At 40.5% G+C, this 23,393-nt stretch overlaps 1 protein-coding gene across 1 annotated transcript in view; it reads right to left on the bottom strand.

The window, feature by feature from the left end:
* filip1b (filamin A interacting protein 1b) overlaps positions 1–17,286 on the bottom strand; it is a 38,925-nt gene extending 21,639 nt beyond the window's left edge. The window contains exons 1-2 of the mRNA XM_083934010.1: positions 16,878–17,286; positions 580–814 (exon numbers count right to left, since the gene is read on the bottom strand). Of these exons, the coding sequence (XP_083790136.1) occupies positions 580–807 (228 nt within the window). The 5' untranslated portion in view covers positions 808–814; positions 16,878–17,286. The remainder of the gene's footprint in view (positions 1–579; positions 815–16,877) is intronic.
* Between the last annotated feature and the right edge of the window lie 6,107 nt (positions 17,287–23,393).

Here is a 23,393-nt window from a genome sequence, read left to right as displayed (position 1 = left end):
AAGGGGATACACAATAAGAGCCTTTCTGACCTCACAACACAACACAAGTGACAAAACATACAATCATCCACAAATGATCCCAAATCACAGCATGGATTTTTGTCTGCTGTTCCTCAACGTCTGAGGGTCTTAATGTGGGACTTTGGAGGATTTTTGACCACATTTACCTATTCTCCAGTGGTAAAAAATGGTTAAATGTAGCACCAAATCTGTGGAACAAATGGTATCAACCCAAAAACTTATGAAAGATTAGTGAGCATGATCATTATTTCCAAATTAATCTTCAAATTTACAGCTTTCAGATGATGAACACAGCTTCTAAGTGGCATCTGATGTCTCCCCCTGAATATCCACTATCCCCTAACCTCACCCCTCTTAAAAAAAGGGGAGCGACTGCTAAGAAGTTAGGGAAAAAGCAGCTCGCCTAGATCAGATTTGGTCAACTTTGGTAGAGTCTGGGTTTGGTGGGTAAAGATGGATGATGATCTGACAAAGAGCTCAGCCTAAAACCACTGACTTGTCATTAAAGTAATCAGAAATACCTGTATAATATTCCTGTAAAGTGAATCTGATCCGCACCTGAACTTCTCCTTCCATAATTCCCAGCAGGTGCAGCAGGTCTGTCTTTGAAAGATCCGCCGCCGCCTTCCTGCTCTCTGCAGGTTTCTGAAGTTTCTGAAGTTTCCCCTCCTTCACCTTCCTCTTTGTGAGCTCTGGTGTGTTCTCCTCCTCCTGCTTGATGAAGCCTGTAGTGGGCTGGATGTTCCCGTCATCTGGCCCCTCCATGGTGCAGTTCCTGGATCGCATTTTCTACCTGCGAGTCAAATCAAAAAGAGCGAGCCAGTTAATAAAACAGTGATCCAAGAAAAGCAGACTTTACTGTATCCATCATTTTAAGATTATGTTCCTCCCTTCCAGGCAGCCACTGGTTTCAGTCAAGTCAGCAGCTTAGTCTTCAATTTTGACTGTTCTTGAATGCACCGCAAAAGCACATTAGCAAGTGATGATGGGACTTTGACAAGAAACCATGATGGATTACTTTTCATACCCATCAACCGTTTAAACTCCTGCAAGACGGATTCCATTGCGTACGGAAATGAATCAGGACTCCTTGAACATTAAAAATCACTTTGAACATCAAACATTTGTTACTCTATGGGCCTCTCTCGATTCTCTGTTTCGACATATAACTAAGAAAAGTAATTCACTGTATTTAGTGTGAATTCCACAAATTAATTAGTGTAGAAATGACATCCTGAGCAAAGAAGGAAATCAGGTGCGTATCAGTGTGGTGGTTAATGGCTCCCAAAACACAGGACCTCCACCTGGAGGACCAGTACACATGTCATGGAAGAACTACGACAAACCACCACCTTTTTATGATCTGAACCAAGTCCTTTAGTGACTAAACTTAACCGTCACCTTTAGTGACTAAACTTAACCATCACAATATATTTCCGGCCACTGTGTTAAACAGTCCAATTTCGTAGGATATCACACAAACGTGTTGATCAGAATAAGTTGAACATTAATTAATTAATGCACCAATTATAACTTTAACTTTTGTTATTTAAAGTACATACTGATGCCAATATTTTTGTACTTTTACTCAAGTAAGATAATGAATGCAGGGCTTTTACACTAAAAGATCTGAGCAATTCTCCTGACACTGACATTTACCTCCATAATGATCTAAATGCTATTTCAAAGCTCTTTCCATGCTATGAACTTCAGGTGGAGAAGTACTGAATCCTGGTGGGAAAATACCAGAATTAGTCTACACGTTATTTAACTGTAGGTTATAAACTCCCTCAAGCTTGTTAAAACTGCCGGATTCCCAGAAAAGATTCTTCCAGTATTGGAAGGTTGTCAGTACTTCTTCACACCACAGTTTCATTTAAGATGTAGATGCCTTTTGAGCAAAAACAAAGGTAGAGTAGGTGAGCTCCATATTGGGGTTGAGATTGGGTTCCTGACAAAGTAACTGGATCTGAACGAGGTCAAAGTTCCCCAAGGCTGCAGGTCTGGATGAAAGCAGGCTGTGACTCAACCAGAGAGAATCCTGGCAGTGAAGCGGTAGCAACCACGTTACCACAGCCTGTTATTAATAATTATTTCAGGGGAGATGCCAAGATGACCCACGCGTCAAAACCACAAGGCTGTTTTCATTCTGATGGTCAGCTCCGGTGAACTAGGAGACTCACTGGGACACTCACTGGGAGAGCTGGTGGACAAGACCAGCCTGAAGCAGCAGCTGGAAGTTTTTGGGCTTTGAGGGGGAGGAACTTCAGTTAACCACAAGCTCTGTGATGTGCAGCGAGCTGACTGGAGCTTTATATTTACCATGCATACCCTCAGATACACATTACAGCAAATACTGTATACTTATTTGTTTCAATTGCAGGATGTCAACATTTTTTTCAGTACTTGCAATGTAACAAACCGACGTTTCTAAAGGACTCGAATCGAAAAGTTGCAATTTCAAGTTTAATTGCATGTTTAATTCAATTATATTTGAGAAAACACACTGAATTGACAGACACATTTTGTTGAAATAAGACTTCAGTGATCCTTAAAATCTTAAAACTTCCATCCTGCAACTTAAAAAAAAGTGAGCAAACAGTGACTAAAGGTCTGTAAATAGAGAGGTTTGTTTACAGGTTTCATCCGTTGTTGCCAAGTGTTACGTGAAAAGCTTTTTGCAGCTCTCAATTGAACAAAGTCTCCACATGCCAGCGAGGTGTCGTGTCGAGTCCCAGATCAGCAAACTGATCCGTGTAAACAGTTTACCTTCGCCAGAGAGGAACTCTGATTCATGGAGTCATTTCACAGAGTGACCTTATCAGCGTTACACCATGATGATGAAGAGTCGAACACTGACGATAGATTCCACTTTGAGGGTTTGTCCGTTGCTAAGAACAATAAATATATAAATAAATCCTAGACTGAGAAAACAGTCTAGGAACAATCACATATGACTGGATTCTTCTGTGTCCACATACTTTTGGCTATATACGTGATTACAATGTAGTTTCTATCTTAGCTTTTGATTTAAGGGCTGTGAATATGCAATGGCTATCTAGAGTCTTAAATGTATTTTGAGGCTTTAAAAGATGTGTTTACATTATAATGCAGGCAACCACCGGAGTGAAAGATGGCTTTAAAAACACACCAAACTCCTATGGAACAAAATGTAAATAAACCATAAATATAACCCCGGCAAATAAATTGCAGATTGCATCTTCCGTCCTCCCTGGGGAGAGATATATATGGAGACGTGATGAGGCTAAACCGGTCCCTCGGATTTATGCTTGAGACAGGATAAAACCTCAGACAGCTGTGAGCCGCGGTCGACACACGAGACCTACAGTGGATAAGTAGGTGGAGGAGGTATGTTGGCGTAGCTCGTCCAGTAATGAGAAGGTCACAGGTTTGACCCCAGAATTGAAGTGCCTCCAAAGAAGAGCCACGTCCTGATGAAATGTATTTGTAGCCCGTCCAAGGGTTTTCTAATTAGTTTGAGTTTAAAGAAATAAATGTTTAGCCATACTAGCTCTGGGGAGAACAAGTCTGTTGTTCATTCATGGTTCCCAGAGGATGAATCCTAAAAATGTTTGTGATCGCCTAACACATCAAAATGTTTTTTGTCCAATAGGCTTACTTAATCAAAAAACCTGACATTGACATTGACAATAGCATTATCTTTATCGGCGTTTTACACTGCCGCGCAGTCACTCACTGCCCTCCAGTCATTTCATTCATTAGCATATTTTGTGCAACATTTTTGAAAGGTAGGCGTTTGTCAGGGCGCTTTTCATAGAAGTTGACAAGCAGTGGTGTGAAATAAAGAAGACTTGCACTGTGCGTGACAGGATGCTATCACGTTTGCAGCGGATAGCTAGTTTTCTGAAGCCTACTGTTTGGATAGAAGACCGAGAAGCTTGTGAAAATTAGTGGTGTGTTGACCTAGAGCAGTGATGAAGTTTGATTTTTTTTCCAGCAAAAAAGAAGAGGGAGATCTGGCCTGAGTCGGATTCTTTAGGTATGATTCCTGACCAATGAGAGAACGGTTTTCTCTTGCATGGTTTGCAACTTTGGACCGCTGTTGAACGTTGACCTGTGAACACTAATGACCAAGGAATAAATGCAACAATTGTATCATTTTAGCCCCTGAATCGGAACAAAGCAAATTAACTGTAGTTGTGAAAACGCCCTAAGATTATAAACAACATACTCTATAGGCTACATTATAAACATCAACATGTTAGCATGCTGAAGCTAGCTAACATGGCTGTAGATTCTTCCAACATGGCTGCTTGTAATTTACCCAAGCGTAGCATAACACTTTATATGCTAACAGCAATGCTAACACATAGGGTCATTTAAACAAAGACAATGTGTGATGATTATCGATCTGACATGCCCGAAACAAACAAATATATAAATAATAATAAATAATTATGTTTTCTAACACAAAATGTATGTGTTGTGTTAATATTAGCATGACTCAGCTATCACTTACAGCTGTACATTCGCACATTTACATACAGCACAACACCTTTGACATCTCCAGAACAGCCGCCAAGTTTTATCAGTTTACATTGGCGGTAATAAGACCAACACAGACCCAGTGAGGGGTCCGTTCATCTCATCAGGATTAGTAAAGGCCCTTACTGGTGAACTGTCAATCATCCATTTTACAGCCCACCGTACTGAAATATATCATCCGTCCTTCGCCTCTATTTGTGAGTTGGACCCTGTGCGGCAGACGCAGCTGCTTGTGTGTTGAAATTTTAAAAGCGGTATTTTTAGTGTCCTCACTTGTGTTGTGTGGAGTCCAACAAGGGGAAACTCCAAGGGGCTATCACTTTATGATCCATCAGCAATCCCACAGATGCCTGAATCTCCATTTTCCTTCACAGCTGCAGCTCTCTACGCTTCACTTGTTGTAAATAAACAGCCGCTGCCTGTTTATCGAGCTAGCTTACAGCACCTTCACAGTTGTTAACTCAGAGGTCACGTACGGTGAATCCCTGAGACAAAAACACCAGAGCAGTAACTAAAACATCCACTTGGTCATGTTTCTTTGTATTTGTTTCAGCTCTGCTATATTAGAGAGGTGTCCTCGGGTAAATATAGATCATGCTAGCATGTCTGATCTCTGCGGTCAGTTATTGTTTTCTTTTTTTTGACATGTGCCGCATCATTACACAAGTCTCATGATTAAAAGCAAGAGGCCATTTGCTATAGTTGGCTATAAGAGCCTGTTAGCATTGGTGACAATTAGCTAGATAAAAGTAGGGCTGTTACTTTTCAGGGCTCAACAGTTTAGCAAACATATTTTGGCTTCCAATTCTAACTTGCCCTGCGGCGTCCATATGGCGTCCATATTTGGTGGTAGTTATGCGTCAGATAAGCCTCTGATGGTTCTCATTTGTCCAGGTCATCGTTATCCCAGAAGAAATTTCAGTCAAAAACAGCTGGACTTGGTTATTTGTCTAGGAAGACGTTTCACCTCTCATCCAAGAGGCTTCATCAGTTCATGTAGGCATCTGACCAGGCTGGGACTGGTCCAACTATCTGGTGTGGAAATCCAGGTTTTTAACCTCTCACAAGGCCGATGATGTCACTGGAACCAAGTGCCAACGATCGCCGTTGGAGTGACAGTCATTGGTGGGAAGTTTGGTTTGGACTGCTCTATTGAGTCTTAACGACAGTCGTTGGAGTCACAGGAGGCCGTTTGTCAACAGTTGTTCTTTGAGGTTAGATTGTTGAATCTCCTGAAGGGATGAAAGGGCAGCATTGTAAATTGGAGATAAGTGGTGTCTCAGACCTCCTCCTCTGTTTAGCGATGGTTTCTCTACTTTTACATAGATGGCTTCTTTTACTCCTCTTTCTAACCATCTGTCCTCTCTGTCCAGGATTTGGACATTGTTGTCAACAAAGGAGTGGGCTTTCTCCTTGAGATGTAATTGGACAGCAGAGTCCAGGCCTGAGGAGTAAGCTCTCCTGTGTTGGGCCATGCGTTTATGCAGTGGTTTGTTTCTCAGATGTAGAGATCTTTGCATTCCTCGTTGCATTGGACAGCATGAACCAGATTACTTTTGTGGGTGCGTGGTGTTCTGTCCTCGGGATGTACTAGTCTCTGTCTGAGTGTGTTACTGGGTTTGAAATACACAGGGATGCAGTGTTTGTTAAAGATCCTCCTGAGTTTCTCTGATACCCCAGCCAAATACGGAATGACTATGTTGTTCCTCTTGTTTTCTTTTTGGTTTTCTTTCTGGAAGCTGCTGCCATTCTCACAAAGGTCCAGCTGGGGTAGCCACAAGTTGTGAGGGCGCGACTAAGGTGCTTGCGTTCTTCCCCTTGGGCCTGTGAGCTGGTGGGTACGTTATCAGCTCTGTGCTGCAGTGTTCTGATAACTCCAAGCTTGTGTTCCAGGGGGTGGTGGGAGTCAAACAGTAGATATTGAGTGTGAGTGTATGTGTGTGAGTGTGTGTGTGTGTGTGTGTGTGTGTGTGTGTGTGTGTGTGTGTGTGTGTGTGTGTGTGTGTGTGTGTGTGTGTGTGTGTGTGTGTGTGTGTGTGTGTGTGTGTGTATGTGTGTGTGTGTGTGTATGTGTTTCACTTTTGGAATTTGTATTTTTTTCTGTTTGAATAAGTGCAAATTAAAAATCAAATTAAAAATCACCAACCGCCTCTCTCTTTCTCTTGCATTATATCCATCAGAACATCCTATTTCAAGAGGAAAAACATTTAAAAATGGCAGCAGCCTTTTCAATTTCAAACTGTACATGATGCTTGGTAATATTACGATAATATTAAATGAACAGGGATTTAATGCAACTGTGCAGAGCTCCCTATGTTCTGCTTTTGAAAGTGATGGCAGTGGTCCAAATTCCCCAGCTCAACTTTATAGCTCTCCAGACTTCATGCTTTTCATGTGCAATATGATTTAGGCATGTAGATTTAAAAAAATGACTATATATGGGAACGATCAGCTTTGTGAGGAGGTTTAAAGAGGTCTGGCTTGTCTCTGTAACTGACCCTAATGGGCAAAGTAATGCAGGCAGTCATCTGTGCTGCAGGAGGACTTCAGATACAGGGTCCTCTGAGGCCAGAGGCTGTTAGCAGATGAACAACTTTATATCAGAGCCAAACCAAATATTCTACTGTTTCCACTGTTTAATATTGAGGATCTTCATTTGATAGAGCTGTAACAATGATTCAATCGTATATTTTTATATATTTTGTTATTATTATTATTATTATTTAAACAAATAAGAACTTTAATGAAAGTTCTTATTTGTTTGTGCTTTCTGTGCACCTCCTTAAATAAAATCAAACCACTGCTGTCAGCACAGTTTCTTGACTGCACCAGAATAAATCAAACATGAACAATCTTTACATCCTCACAAGGGCACATATGTTCCGTAAAACTGAGTGCTGGATTTACAGAGAAGAAATGTAAGTGTACTGGGCTCATTTTAATTTGTCTCACTGCAAAATCCAGGGTAGAAAAACTTCAAATCCTTCTGTGAAGCTTAAATGCTGCAAGCTTCAAGAGCATGGTAAAAACTGACAGGACTGCCAATTGGTCCGAAGGTCGAAAACCGGTAAGGAGACGGGTCTCCCTCGCCGACACGCCCCTTATTTGCATGTGAGTAGCTCTAGCGACCGTTTGTCCGGCCGTTTGTTTACCCTATTGGAGAGCAGGGTAGAGAGTAGAGTGTGAAAGAAAACCAAACTAAATGAAAAATGCAGCAATGTTGCAACGTCACTTCTGAATTGCAACAAGTGCACTAAACTGTAGGTGTGAAAGCGACCTGAGCGTTTAATATAATATATAATCACAGAGTTCAGGTTTATAGCTGAAAGCACGGTTTCAGTGTTTGGCTGACCCAATCAAAACGTTTGTTTATAATAATGTCAAGGTAGAAAACCACAGCGTCACATACATACGAGTCAACGGCGCTGAGCAAACGGGGGTGAGGAGCAACAATGCAACAATATCTAACAACAATTCTTTTTTTTAAATCTTTTGTTCAACTGGCTCCTCCCACTTTGCAAACCCATATAATAATATGGAATAACCATAGCAACCACTGCAAAGGCCCTAGCAACCACACGGAACCAACCGTCAACCAACTGTTCAGCTCCTCTCAGCTAACCTCTGTATCACCAGACGAATGCTGTTTACTGCTTTTTGCCCTATCCGGACGGGTCCGGTCTGCCGCAGTTTCCGGTCTTTTCGTGATTGCCACTGAAGTGCTAGTAGAATTAATTTACACACTTCTAAGAATCTACAAATTAAATTTCATATTTGTACATGGCCATTTACATGTCAAATTAGTAAACGAAAGTGACCTTGAAGAGAGAATACAGTCAGAACGTTTGGTCGACGCTCAGCCTTAAGGGGCCTTCACCTGAAGAGCATTTTGCGCTGCGCTCACCGCGAGGTTTGGCGCAGAGACCCAGTAAACGGCTAAATCAACGTTGATAAAACAACCGTTAGCTCATAAACTGCCAATTCACAAACCTGGTGTGACTGCTTATAAACCTTGAAGCATAATGTTTTCTTCCGAAATCATGATACGACTTTAATGTAACGTTTAATAGTTCGAGAAACAAAAACAATAAGTTTTTGTTTTCCTAACCGGCTTGATGCCGCTCTCTGGTTGTCTAGGAAACGTAAACGTCACACCCTAAGCTTTTATCTCATTGGTTGCACATTTGAAAGGTCAGTGGCAACAAGGTCAAAGCGTAGCGGCAGAGAGGCAAATATGAGCAGTGTGTGCTACTACCTTGGGCGCTGCCGCCTCTACGATAGGAAACGAATGGAGTGGTCGGCGCAAAGCGTTTTTACCGCGTATCATGTGTAGGGGCCTTTAAGGGGCTCAGGTGGTGGTTTACACTAAAAATGTAAAAATTAGGAAGACTTTACAGTATATTTGGAGCTGTTAAAGCATGTAATTTAATTGTGAAGGACTGAAGTATGGTCCCGGATGTGACTAGAGGAGCACACGGCTAATTTGACCACTCTTGTTAACAAAAAGCTAAATTAGGTCATTAAAATGATATATGGTTACATAGATAAGAAGGTTAAACACCAACAAATTAACTCAAAACATTACGCCATAATTTATATTTGTAGGTTAACAGAAAGTTTGATAGAATATAGCCAAAAAACTGTCCGACTGCTGACACAGATCTATTACTCCTTTTTAGTTCGACTCATTTCAATGCCTCTACTTGTTTCCCTATACTCTGATTACCGGGTCATATTTTAATTTCATAGTTTACTTTTCAACTTGTTCATCTAAGCTCATAATCAGTTTTATTGTTTCTAAATTCCCTTTATCAGCATTTATCCCCACAGCTACTCAAACAAAGAAAGAAGAGACCATTTTAATGGGAAACCTCCACTAGCTAAAGGTTTAAAGCTGGCAGAGAGCCACCGACTGTTTGGAGGTTTATTTCCATCCATCTGTGCTTGTAAAATGGTGTGAGCGCTGAGGGAAGTCTGGGAGCTACTGAGGCAGCTGGGTGAGAAATGTGGTTTCCAACTTTCCAACAGTCTCTGGGATTGTTAGCTTAGCTACAGGACGTCATGTTTAGTCTTTTTGAAGAGGAAAGCGGCGTGACTGCTGAGTGGTTCGGGATCAATAGCAGGCCAAACAGCCTTTTAAAAAGTCCCAGTTTTGAGTGTATTCACAACAGGGAAATTAGGTCAAAGTGATCATCTGGTTTAAGATTTCAGGGTTATTATTGATATTACATTGCACTTTACCGCTAAAATTGATTTATCCCCAACTTTAAGTTTGGCTGCTAGCGGTGACAGTTAAGTTTAGGCACGATAAAAAAGGTGGTGGTTAAGTTTAGTCACTAAAGGACTTGGTTCAGATCATTAAAAGGTGGTGGTTTGTCTTAGTTCTTCCAGGACATGAACACCGGTCCTCCAGGTGAAAGCCCTGTATTTTGGGACCCATCCACCATCCCAACCCAACCCACTATATGTGGATCTTAGTGCTCTTAAACTGCATCACAGTGCATTACTTTTCATTGGTATATGTAACAGTGAATGAGGGCCTTATGTTTAGTACTACAATAGATCATTTCAAGACATTTTATTTTGGACCAAAGCTGTGGACAATGGTTGACCTGTTTTACTTCACATCCGCCTTATATCTCCCACTATAGTCATTCAGTTCCAGACAACCTCTCGAACCCGGTCAGTTTGAGGTCACAAGTATTTTACAGGCCTAACGAGCTCAGACAAGACAACAAATCTTTGCACAGGTGTCCACTCCTAATTTCAATTTTAATTTACCTGCACCTGTGAATAATATGGCAACAGAAAAATCACATTCTGTACCAGGTTCTTGCATGTGCATGCCGTTCTGGCTTTTATGATTCTGTGGAAAACCACTCGACATTGCAGGCTGAAATATAATGTACAGTGCTTGACTAATATCAGTCTATCAAGCACCCCATGCTTGAAATAGCGACACTTACAGTTGGGGGCTTGAATGTCACAGCAGGCTCACTTTACCATCTTTAGCACGTCATAGCGACATCCAGAATAGCACAATTATAAATCGTCAGTAAAAGCCTGCAGCGAACGGCACGTGACAGGACCACATTAGCAACACTGTTGCTATATCGAGATTTAAGACGGAACATCTTTAATATACCTGCTAATAGCTTACAGCAGTGGCTGGATTGTTTATCATTATTTCAGGCTGTAGCCCAACTGATACTGGATGTTTGAGGTTAATATTGAATTTGATATCGTCCAAAACATGACTATATGTTTTTTAAATTAATGTACCAAAAAAAGGGGGTCATCCCTTTGTTCCCCGCTCGGGTAACATCTGACTCATTTTCCCGCAAAGGGTCCTATGTTCCCAGGTCGCATAAGCCTATGCCTTCTCTGATTTAATTCAGCATTTTGTAAGGGTTAGAGGTTACGGTCAGGGTTAGAGGGTGGTGTTAGGGTGTACATAGGCCTATTTGCCGTTGAATTTGGCACTGAAAAATAACAGACCAGGGAACAATGGACCCTTTTCTTTAAAAAGGGTCAGATGTTCCCCACTTTGTATGTGACCGGGGAACATCTGTTCAACAATCTGTGCCGAATAGGACCCGGGGATCAAAAACGTTAGCTAGCTAGTTAACTGTTAGCTGACGCAAGCGACTGTGTAAAATTTGTATGGTCATGAAGTCAAATAGTGGGCCGCATGGTGTGGTGGTGGTTAGCACTGTCGCCTCACAGCAAGGAATCCCGACTGGGGCCCTTCTGTGTGGAGTTTGCATGTTCTCCCGTGTCTGCATGGGTTTTCTCCAGGTTCTCCGGCTTCCTCCCACAGTCCAAAGACATGGACAAGGTTATTTGATGACTCTAAATTGCCCGTAGATGTGAGTGTGAGTGTGCGTGGTTGTTTGTCTCTATGTGCCCTGTGATAGACTGGCATCCTGTCCAGGGTGTACCCCGCCTCGCGCCCGATCTCAGCTGGGATCGGCACCAGCCACGATACAGGTTATTGTGTTGCAGATGACCTCTGCCTTTGACTGCAGCGACCCTGCCCTTGTTACCTGCCACCTTATATGGAGGTCTTAATGCTCCACAGATGAGTGAGCAACACGGCTGTGAAGAGGCTGCCACAGAAATAGAAGTCATACAGCCCCCTACTTTAATATAAAACTGGGTCAGAGTTTGACCTTCATGCAGACTGGTTCTTTTACAGTTAACAAGTCCTGCAGAAAAGCTCGTCCGCTGAAGAGACAACAAGAAGTCATTTGGTTGCAAAAAGAGAAAGAAGAGGTTTACTTTTCAAAAATAACTCGGGACGCACTAAAATTGGAAGTCGCTCTCATATAAAAAGATTATTATTATTAGTGATGGTGATATTGAAGTCAACCCTGTCTCTAGAATGATACTTTCCAACAGCACATATATGAGACAAAAAATGTGTTGAATGTACTGTAAGTGCAAAATGTTCATGTATCAAGTATCACTGAAAAAGTCACATCAACAGTGTTTTTTCTCAGTTTTTTTTTAATTCCCTCTAACCCCTGTATGACATGCACCAAGCTTTCAAGTCTGGTGACCAAGTATAACGAGCCTCAAACTCAAACTTAGGGAGGAGGTCGGGGGTTGGATGGTCAAACACACACCATAGTTCATGTCCTGTACCATGTGAAAATGTAATTGTATAACAGACGTACTTATTTCAACCCAAATCACTATCTTTTTGCAAATCTAACCAAGTAGTGTTGATGCCAAAAGTAATATCTTTTGTTTGAATTCACAACATTAGCCACGTGTTTAATACAGCGACCATGGAGCGTCAAAAAGTGACAGCACTAGTCAAGGAGCGAACGGTTACAGCAGTTCTGAAACGTTGAGAAACGTACAATTCCGACATTTTTTTTTTCTGGCAACTGGGTTGACATTTTCATCTGCTTCTATTGTTTCTGGCAGATATTTTTTTACATTTGATATTCAAGATTAAGATATCTGTCAGCATGCAGAGCTTTGGCAGCAAATAGACAATCATTCTTCCTTGTTTCTCTTTTGGAAACGGTTTTGTCAAAGCTAAGTATCCCATAATGACACTTTAATTGAGCTTAGACAGCTGAGACACTCCTTTCTGTTGCACCCAACATTGAAATCTTTTTTATTACAATACATTCCCGGAGCACGTCAGTCATCGGGGGGGAGAGGGGAAACTCGTGGGCTGAAACAAGGCAGGTTATTATCCTCCCAGCGGTTTGTGCAAGAGCTCTAATCAGCGGTGACCAGTCCAGAAAGCTGACATCACTCCCAACATGCAGCCGGGCAGCAGCCAAGTCTCACATGCCTTTCAAATGGAATGAGCATGAAGTCACTTCCCTCATAAACTCTGGGAGTGAAAAGAGGCAGAGAGAGAAACAGAGGCTTTCACCGCTGCCCATTTTTACGTCATTTTTAAAGTTTTTACAAGCCATTTAGCTCCCGAACGCTGATGAATCTCAAGTGGTTTGCGGTCAGCCCACCATTGATTTTTAGCATTTCACCAACTTGAGAAATGACTCATGAGAGAGGAATAAGTCTGGACCATCCCGTAAGTGACCTCAGAGAAGACTCCCCATCACAGACCACCACAGTTACTAATAAAGACAGAGATCATTTCATAAGCGACGAATTCTCAAGTATCACAGAGGGCGAATGTTGTTTGAATATTTATTTTTGTACATTATGTCCATACGTGGGTAAACCAAAGCAACAGGAATCATAACTACTTTTGTATTTATTTTAACATAAACATGTCTTTTAAGAAATTTTCTGTGTGCATTAGTGTTTAAATGTACAGGACATACATTTTACAGTAGCTTTCTTTAAGAAAGTTTAACAGATATTGCTTCTTCAGTGTCTTCCAGCGAGTCCATCCAGTGATTATGTAGTTGAAAGCTGCTAAGTAGATGTTTTTTGGGTCAGACTACTCCACGTTCAAGAATGAATCTTTAAGTAAAGAAATCATAATTTAAAGCGAAATACTTAAACAAGATGTGTCTATTGTAACAGGAAATGGGAGAAATGCTTTTATGGCACTTCGTGCCATTTGTCACCGGGACAAAAAACACATCGGCTGCATGGGGTTGCACATTTGACAGGCATCAACTGGCGCTCGTAGCGCACACAGAAGTAACGTCCTCTTGTGCGTAAAAATAGTGCGACACATATCGTGGTGTTTCGAATGTCGTTTCACATCTTGTCACACACTTTGACGTCACTTGGACGCACCAAACTATGACGTTCGATTACGCTCAGAGTTTTGTGAATTCATACAAATCTTGAGAAGTTACGTAATCAAGTCAAATAAACAAATAAAAAACATCCTAGGAAATTTGGGGAGCAAATGCAATAAAATTGCAGACAAAACTGCAGCGACCCGACCCCGGAAAAGCGGTTGAAGATGAGATGAGACAAAACTGCAGCATGCCGTGCTTTAATTTAACAGAAAATAAAGCAATTATATTTATCAAAGAAGCATGGTGACCCTCATTGTTGTTATTGGGGGCTGGAAGAACCTCCAACGTCACGTCTTTGCCATCATGATCCATCATGATGTTATCAGTTTGTTCTGGGAACAGAAAACTGTACCCAAACAAACTTCTGCTCTGCTCCCTGTTTTGCTGCCATGGGAACAGCAGTCGCTGTTATGAAACCAAACAAGAGGGCAGAAGCTGCTGAACGTCCCCCCTGTAAACCTCCCACAGAGATTACTGAGCTGAATTAGCAGAATGATCTCATGGCTGCCGTCCTATCAGCTGGCCTTGGGAGACACAGTGACACCGTTATGAAGGGAAGCTAGAGGATGACGAAGGAGGAAGTGATGGAGTGGAGACGAAGTTCAGAGGGGGAACACCGTGAATATGGGTCCAAAAACACAGGACTTTCACCTGGAAGAAATTTTGACCGTTTCAACTTCCTTTAGGATTTTCTGGATCATCATCAGGACGGGTCAGGCAAACTTTTAGGGGAGTTTGGAGGAAACAAAATATACAAATAAAATGAAAAGGTATTTGTTGAAGTTGAAGTCCCGTCCAAATACTTGCCTCAGGAAAAAGTGATTCAAAATAACTTGAAAACAGTTGGAAAAAAATCTATTATTGGAGAGAAAGGTCCCAGGAGATCTGGGCAGGGCAAAGCATGCTGGGTAGGACAACACAGAGGAGGTTGAGCCAAAGAGCCCCTCTGTTTACTGTTTGGATTCAACGTAGATCAAATGGACGATCTCCGTATTTATCCAGAAGGGGAGTCGTGGTGGGTGGACAGACTGTCCTGGAGCTGAGAGGGCACAGGTTTGATTCAGGGCCTATGAGCAAAACACTGAACCAAAGTCACTCTGTCAATAACAGCAGACATTAACCATCTAAAAAGACTAACTGACGGAAGAATGTGTTTCTATAGTCTTCATCTTTGATACGACACTAAAATCCCATCACAAAAGGCGACGGTTAAGTTTAGATGACAAAAGGTGACGGTTAAGTTTAGGCAATAAAAGGTGACGGTTAAGTTAAGGCGACAAAAGGCGACAATTAAGTTTAGACGACGAAAGGTGACGTTTTTTGAAAGATATCATATGAATCATTGTATGAGGAAACGTTGCAGCTGTGTCAGATCAGCAAACCCTTATTTTTTAGCGGTGATGGGCAGATTAGCCATTAAACCTATTTTGCTATTAATAATAGTGATATCTTTCTCTCGCTCTGCCTTAAAAAAATGGCTATGGCCATTCACGGTCCCCATGGCATTGACCTTTTCTATTTTTGGTCATCTTTTTAGATCTTTTTGTATCCCCGTTGAGCCACAGTTGTCGGACAGTAATATCACATTTTATACTAGAAACATACTAAGTTGGGTAAAATCCCACTTGATTGGTCCAACACAGACTTATATATTTGCTTATTTTTGCAACCATGATGACAAACATCCCTTAATATATCCCTTTTATTAACAAAGTACTTATTTGAACTCAACCCACAATGTTTTGCTAAACCTAACCAAACCTCAACAAACACATAAAAAAAAAAAAAAAAGATTTCTTTTTCAAACTGTGGTTTTCAAAGAGCCAAACAGACAATGTCTGCATGGAGCTGTGTTTTCTGCAGCTACATATCACTAAAAGCAACTCGTCCCCCCGGAGAGAGCAGCGCTTAAGTACTCTGGTAAAAGATCTATTAAATTAATGTCTCCTAATGTACGGCTTCCTGAAACAAGCATTTAGTGGGCTGTGAGTGAAGGGAGTCATAACTCACTGAGTCACAGTGTGCAGCATCTCACAGCCGCTCCATTCATGAGTCAGTATGAGCACCACCAACCTTCATCCAAACGCTCTATATTTTTCCTTAATATCATGTTTCATGGACTTGATTTACTTGACACAGCCTGCTACGTCTGTCTGCTGCTTATACAGCATCTTTTGCATCCTCTTTGTCCTTGTTGAAGGTTTTTGCAGAGTTTTTCCCGATCAGAAATGAAGCTTAATGGTTAACGGATGTTGTTAATTATACGGATTTTAAAGCCCCCTTAAGAGAGAGCAATTTGGGATTTTGGCCTGTGTGAAAAACATTTCCATGGGATAAGGATAAAAGAATATTTTGAAATGTTGTTTTATGGAGTGAGCTGTTTCTCCCACTTGGACAAATTGATTTAGGTATATTTATCATGTAAGCATGCTATAAACTTATTTTTTAACTTAAGTTCCTCAAATTTATGGAATAATACAGTTAATATTGTTTAAAGTTAAGTGTATTTTTATGATATTTAAAAAGCCTGATCTGCATTCACTTTCATGTAGGATTAATTGAATGAATATATTAGATTTTCTTTGTAATGTTCTTTAGTTTTTTATTGAAGGTTCTTTATCCGTACATTTGAAACACAGCATACGTATATATCGTCCTTGTTAGATTATATCAAATAGATATTTTTATATTTTAAATAGCGTGCTAAGCATTCACTTTCATGTTTGATTTATTAAATGATGCATCTATTAGACTTGTTTAGTAATGTTTTTTTAAATATATATATGTTTTTGAATCCATACATTTGAACACAGCTTTTGATTTTCAACCATCAGCCTTGTCAGAGAATATTCAATTTTTTTTTATATTTAAAAAAGTGTGGTATGCATTCACATTCATAGATGATTTATTGATGGAATTTATTCAATTTTTTTGTAATGGTTGTTTTTAAACACAGTATTTGATTTATAACTGTATATCTTTAGACATATATTTTGTACCACCATCTACCTAAACCTGACTAAAACATGAAACCAACTTTATCAATTAAAGTGTCACAGTTTAACCAACATCGCTTGGTCTTACCTGGTCAGGTGTCACACAGCGTTTCTGCCTCAAACAATGGCTCCAGTCCTCTTTGATGAGTTCACTCTCACAACATCACTGTGTCCATGGGATTCTTCCTGAAATGTCCTCTATCCTTTTTAACGTTCCTCTTTATTCTTCAACTTTATTTCTCCTGGAACAGAGCGGCGTGGAGCGTCGTCCTCTCCAAGTTTGGCCTGTGAGCTCACGGGGCGAGAGAGGAAGAGTCAGAACTGAGGAGCGAGAGAGAGAGAGAGAGAGAGAGAGAGAGAGAGAGAGAGAGAGAGAGAGAGTCTTTCTTCCAGCTCAAATCAAACCAGTTCTTCTTTCTTGGGCCTGTCGGTTCCCGGTCAGCAGTGAGAGTCTGCTCTATATTTAACATGTGCTCTCAGTCTGTGTTAGCAGCTGAACTGACTGAGGCTTTAACAAACCCCCAACAGCTGAGCTAAAAGCAAGTTCAGCAGCCACACTACTACTCCTCCTCCTCCTGGTCACAGTCGGGGGCTTGGCTCGGCTCGGCTCGGCTCAGTTTGATGAGGTTTTATTCGACTTTGGTTCTGCAGGTTGTTTTGTTTTCTATTTCTCCAACCCACAAACCTTTTCCTTTAAATTACAGTCGCCAAAGATACCAAATACGTCAAGTTGGATTTGAGGGAAAATGATTTGAAATCAGATTAAATTAGTTTTAAATTAAATTTCCGTTTGATCTAATCATTTAGCCGCGCAAACATTCAGAGATCCAGGCTGCGCCATCCTCTAAATGTGTTAAACTTAATTTTTCGTGAGATATCCTTTTGATGAGAATACGAATCTGCGTTCGGCACATACAGAGCAAGACACCGCATGTTTAGTACGCGCTCTCTAGGGCCACACAGGGGATGTGGGAAACACTGCAAGAGTTACAATAGATAGCCTGCTGCCCCACGCACTCCACATGGCGTCCCGGGGGTCACGTTAAGTCCCAGGGTCTAGGCGGCCCCCCTGACGTACGGCAGGTGCGAAGGCCCGTTCATCGCAGCTTGCAGCTTTAATTACAAATATGATTTAAATGATTTAAAGTCAGTGCACATTAACTTTAAAATACTAATTCAATATTTCTTAAAAAATCTTTTTTATCATGGATGAGTCATTTTTAGTAAATGTAACCTTTCGTTGTATATCTGTGACATTTCTCGGGAACGGAAGGTTAGTTGGAAATCCCGTACATGAAAAATCCGGTACATGAAAACATAATCAAGGGATCAACTTCATCTGTTACAGAGATACTGCAGAAAAGGCCTAACCGGAAACTCTCATGATGCATTGTGGGATATATTTATTCAATAAAATTGAATTTTTGTTCCCGGGGCCTATGTTTCATGCCGCGGAACATAGGACCCTTTTTGGGAAAAGGGGTCCGATGGTCCGATGTTCCCCGTCGCATATGCCTATGCCTTTGCGGATTTAATGTAACATTTTCTTAGAGTTAGAGGTCACGGTTAGGGTCAGAGTTAGGGGGTAGTGTTAGGGTCTACATAGGCCTATTTGCCGGGGAATTTGGCATTGATTGTGGAAAAAATAACAGACCGGGGAAGATACGTAGGACCCTTTCTGTGAACAACGGCGAACAGCGGACCGCTCACATACAAAGTGGGGAACATAGGAACCGGGGAACATAGGTACGCATCAACCATCAACAAGTATGATATATCACTGTGTTGGTCTTGATATCAGCTATCACGATCATATATAATTATAAAAAATGTCCTAGGCAAATAACCAAGTCCAGTTGCTTTTGACTGAAATTGCTTTGGTGATATAAGCTGAACAGGTTGAGTAACATTTACTTAATTTTCATCACAAATGTGACGTTTGAAGGCAAGTACATTACACTTGATATTGTTGAGTGACTTCTACTTGATATTCAGCAGTAAAATTTACTTTTATCAAGTAAATCCTACTAGTTATTTTTTTCAGTGTGGATCTGATGTTGAAAAAAGGAAAGTGATCAAACGAACAAGTCTGTGTGCAGTCCTCCATATTGGATTTGGGGAAAATTATTTCAAATCAGATTAAATTTGTTCGTAATCAAATTTCCATTTTCCATCCAATTATGTAGCCATATAAACATTCAGAGATCCAGCCTCCACTATCCTCTAAATGTGTGATTTTCATAACAAACCAGTTCGCTCGGGACTGGGAGTCGTGTCACATTTTTACATTTATGTAGCCTAAATGCAGAAATTTGTTTGAGAAATGTCCAAGAATGTGAAATATGATTTAGTCATGGTGTGTCAAAGTTAGGGTTGCTGAGCCAAAATGTTGAATAAAATAGCGAGTTGAGTCTAAATTATGACTTAAGTCGACATTTTGAGATGGGAAATTGCGTTTTGTTATTTATCTCATAATTATCTTTGGCTACTGTCTGGCAGTTTTGATTTAATAAAAAGAAAAGTCAGGAACTTCTGAGTGCTGAAATCATCAGACAATTTCGAGGAAGGACACTGAAATCTGCATGTTTGAAAGGGAAACTGTAATAAACTATTCCCAGTCAGCAAAGTTACAATTCATCCTCTGGGGACCATGAATAGCTGAATGCATTTTCACAGCAAACCATCCAAACATTGGGATATTTCAATTAAGAACTCATCAGTTAATGTTGTGGCGCTAGAGGAAAAGTCAGGAGGATCCCCCAAATCAGTAGGTTTCATCCTGTGCTGTGAGGAGAACCAGATGCTAAACAAGTCACATTAACAACTTAATGCTTCACCCACACTCTCCTGTCACCACGCAGTAACACACATTATTGTCCCCAGATGATTGACAACTTTGTCCGGCTTGTTTTCTGTGACCCGTGTGGCGTGGCTGGAGGTAGCAAGCTAGCTCTCTAGCCAGCCGCCCACTGGTCGACTTCATCATCGTTTTTTGTTTTTTACTAAACTAACAACAATCGCCATTTTGTTTTGCACCAGTCGAATCACCACAGCAAACAGACCCAGGCCGTTTTCTATCCAATTTAGTTTCTACGGTCCTAAAGCTTTAAATAACTAAAAATGGCAAAGGTGGAATAATAAATGACACACAGACTTCCTCCTGCGCTCACAGTTTCCAAACGGTTGCCTCCGCTCATGCTGCTATCTGTAATTCTCCATTAATGTGAACCTCTGCAGATGAATGAGAGAACTGCTGTGTGATAATCATCAGCGCTTTGACAGAGGGGAAGGCCATGACTCAGTTCGCCCTCAGTGAGCTGCAGCTCTGCAAATCTCACTGTGAATTATCGTGAAATATATACATATATACCGTATACTGGAGGTGGAGCTGTGACGGCATTAAATTATGTAAAGTGTTAAAGACACAAGTAAATATTTTGGGGAATGATTTGATTTTGTTCCAAGAGTTAGATGAGAAGAATCATATCAATCTAATGTCAGTGTGTTTAGTATAAGGAGCGTGATCAAGGAAGCAATTAGCCTTTTTCATCAATTATAAAGAGAAAACAATTGATAGTTGAAGCCACAGAATGATTTATAACAACACATTTTCTCTGTGATCATAACAGATAATAATGGTAAAGTACATTTAACGTATGCACATATAATCCACACGATTTTATGATATCGGGAGCTTAAAATAACTCTTTATATATTATAGTATATAGTATAAAGCGGCGGCAGAGGAACAGATGAGTGTGCACTTTTTTTGTTTTAATGAGGAACATCGCCATCTAGCTTTTATCACCGTCTCTTCATGTAACTGGAGAATAAGGAGGATAATAACCTCCTCATTAGTGCTATTCCTTTATTCTTTTTATTCTCTAGAATAATAAATTATTACTCAATGAATATGAGTATGCATGTATGTCACATGATCCAGCTGTAGTACACGTCATATATATATATATATATATATATATATATATATATATATATATATATATATATATATATAACTATAGTAAAAATAAATAAAAGTTAAATATTCCCATTATGATCCATAATTCCTAAAACATGACATTATAATGATCTTGTCTTTATTTTTTAAAACTTAATATTCCTGCAGAATATAAACATATGTGCGTGCCCTTGTGTGTGTCAGAATCAAAAGGATGACATGTACATCTCCAGGCTCCTGCTGTGAGCCACTTCCGGAAATACCCTTCAAAATAAAAGAGTATGGTTATAATCGGTTGGGTTCCGTATTCCACAAAGTATAAGTCATTTGTTAGTGGGAATCAAGTAGTAGTTACTTTTAATGACAAAACTACATTTTAACCAATGTGGTTTTTTTATTTTTATTTCTTTACATGGCTGATTTAGTTCCAAGAATTGTCCTATTTGGCTGAATTCATAGACCTAAATTATGTTCCTTAGTTGTCTTTACAGTGTGCTGCTAAACCTCTGTGTGAACTTGAAGGAAGTTTAAAGTGCTTGAAATAAATAAAGAAGGCAAGAACTGACAGAAGGCACCCACACAAAAAATACTTATTCATTGGTGCGGGACTATTTGTATGGAAGTAAATCTGCGTCATCGAATTTTGTAATTAAAAAGCCATTGCATTTCTAGCACTGAATATTTATGCATTGAAAATGTGTATCTCAATGTTTTGACTCTGAATTCAACCCTATGTTTTTCAATGTTCATAAATTCAAGGTGAAATAAATTTAAGGCAAAAAAAAGTCATTGTTAGAAAAGGTGATGATTGACCTGATTAGAACAGCACTAACATGCAGTTCCCATACGAGTCACTGTTTTCTATTCCACTTTAACCTAACACAGTCACAGAGAAGTCTTGATTATTTGATTTATATTCAAGATAGGCTATACATTTGATCCGTTTCCAGTTATCACTCATCACTTGTCATTTAGCTTTGATACCTCATCTGCAGGAGGCCTGTGAATGCTCTCAGATCCCCAAAGCAATTTCAGTCGAAAGCAACTGGACTAGTTGCTTTTGAATGAAATTTCTTTGGGCATCTGCAGCAGCGTTCACAGCCTGTTAAAGTTATATCACCCAGCTTATATACGTCTACAGCTGCTTTTATCTAATAAAGCGGTCATGATGTGAAAATAATAACTTTAAAATCCATGGTAATAGCCAAGGTGTGTCTTTGTTGTTACAGGTCATCTCATCTCGTCTCATCTTCAACCGGGGTCGGGTCGCAGGGGCAGCAGCTTTAGCAGGGGACCCCAAACTTCCCTTTTCCGGGCCCCAACAAACAGCACCTACTGGGGGAACCCGATGCGTTCCCAGGCCAGTATGGAGATAATCTCTCCACCTAGTCCTGGGTCTTCCCAGAGGCCTCCTCCCAGCTGGACGTTCCTGGAACACCTAGCTAGTGAGGCACCCAGGGGGCATCCTTGGTGGGGAGGGGTTGCAGTTCAGTGAGCTGAGGATCTCGTCTCTCTCTGTTACAATTGTCTCTTATAAATACTCTTACAGTCTGTGGTAACTGTTGATGTTAATGTGTAAGTGTTTAGAGAGTCACTGTTCAGAGTGAAACTTTGATATAGTCTACAGGTCAGTGAAGTAAACATGTTGTGTTTGAGATGCTGTGGAGCCTGTCCGCTACCTACTTCCTATGAGAGTGAGCAGCGGGAGGATAACTGTAGTCGGCTAACGCTAAACTAATGCTAACTGCTGGTTGGCTAACAAGCTAACGTCACTAATGTTTACTTCCTCTACTTTGAACTGCTTCTAAGTGCTAAATGAAGTTTTTCACACACACTCAGCAGAGAAGTCGACATAACTTCAACAATAAATGACCATAACTCTGAAAGGATACATGTTTGGAGGGGGCACAGTGTGGACAGAACGGCCGCAGAGTGGAGACATGGTGCAGACACAGTTAATGCAGCGTCAGCAGGTCGGACCGTGGACGAAATGAAACAGAGATGAATGAAAGCATTTTCATTCTCACCCGGTGCTCTTACAGCAACACGAGTGCAGTCAACAGCAACGTAACTTTTGAGAAACAGGGCGATGATGCAGCTCGTGCTTTTTTGTTTCCCTGTTCCCAGAGATCCAAACGAACCATGAGAACAGAACACGGCAGTCTGAACCGGTTCATAACCCGTTCATCCTCACACATCAGTGAGCCAGTGAGTGTGCGTCATTACGCATTTGGATGATAGGACTTTTTTATACCTAACCATTTGATTTGATTGATCTAAAAAGTTACAGGTGCGTGAATTAATCTATTCTAATTTTAAAAACAAAAATAAAACGAACTTAAGCAATTAAATTAAAGATTAAGCTCTGTGATATGTAACCGCATTAAAACTGCGCTCCTATCTGCAAACGGAGGCTCGATAACAGCTTCAGTGTGGAAACATTTGTCCTGTTCCCCGTATTATTTATGAGAATAAACTTCACAACATGCAAGTATTGTTTAATCACGGAACATAGTTATGAGTTAAGAGGGTGTTAGATAAGATATCTTCATTTAAATTTCTGATCCAACATCTTATTGCTGTTTTTTTCAAACATCAAACAGCAGTTTGTGTATTTTTGTAAGAATGGCTTTTGTGGATTCT

The sequence above is a fragment of the Echiichthys vipera genome, assembly GCF_963691815.1.
Source record: "Echiichthys vipera genome assembly, chromosome: 19".
NCBI lineage: Eukaryota > Metazoa > Chordata > Actinopteri > Perciformes > Trachinidae > Echiichthys > Echiichthys vipera.
Note: the sequence above shows the minus strand (reverse complement) of the source record. Positions and strands in the feature narration are given on the sequence as shown.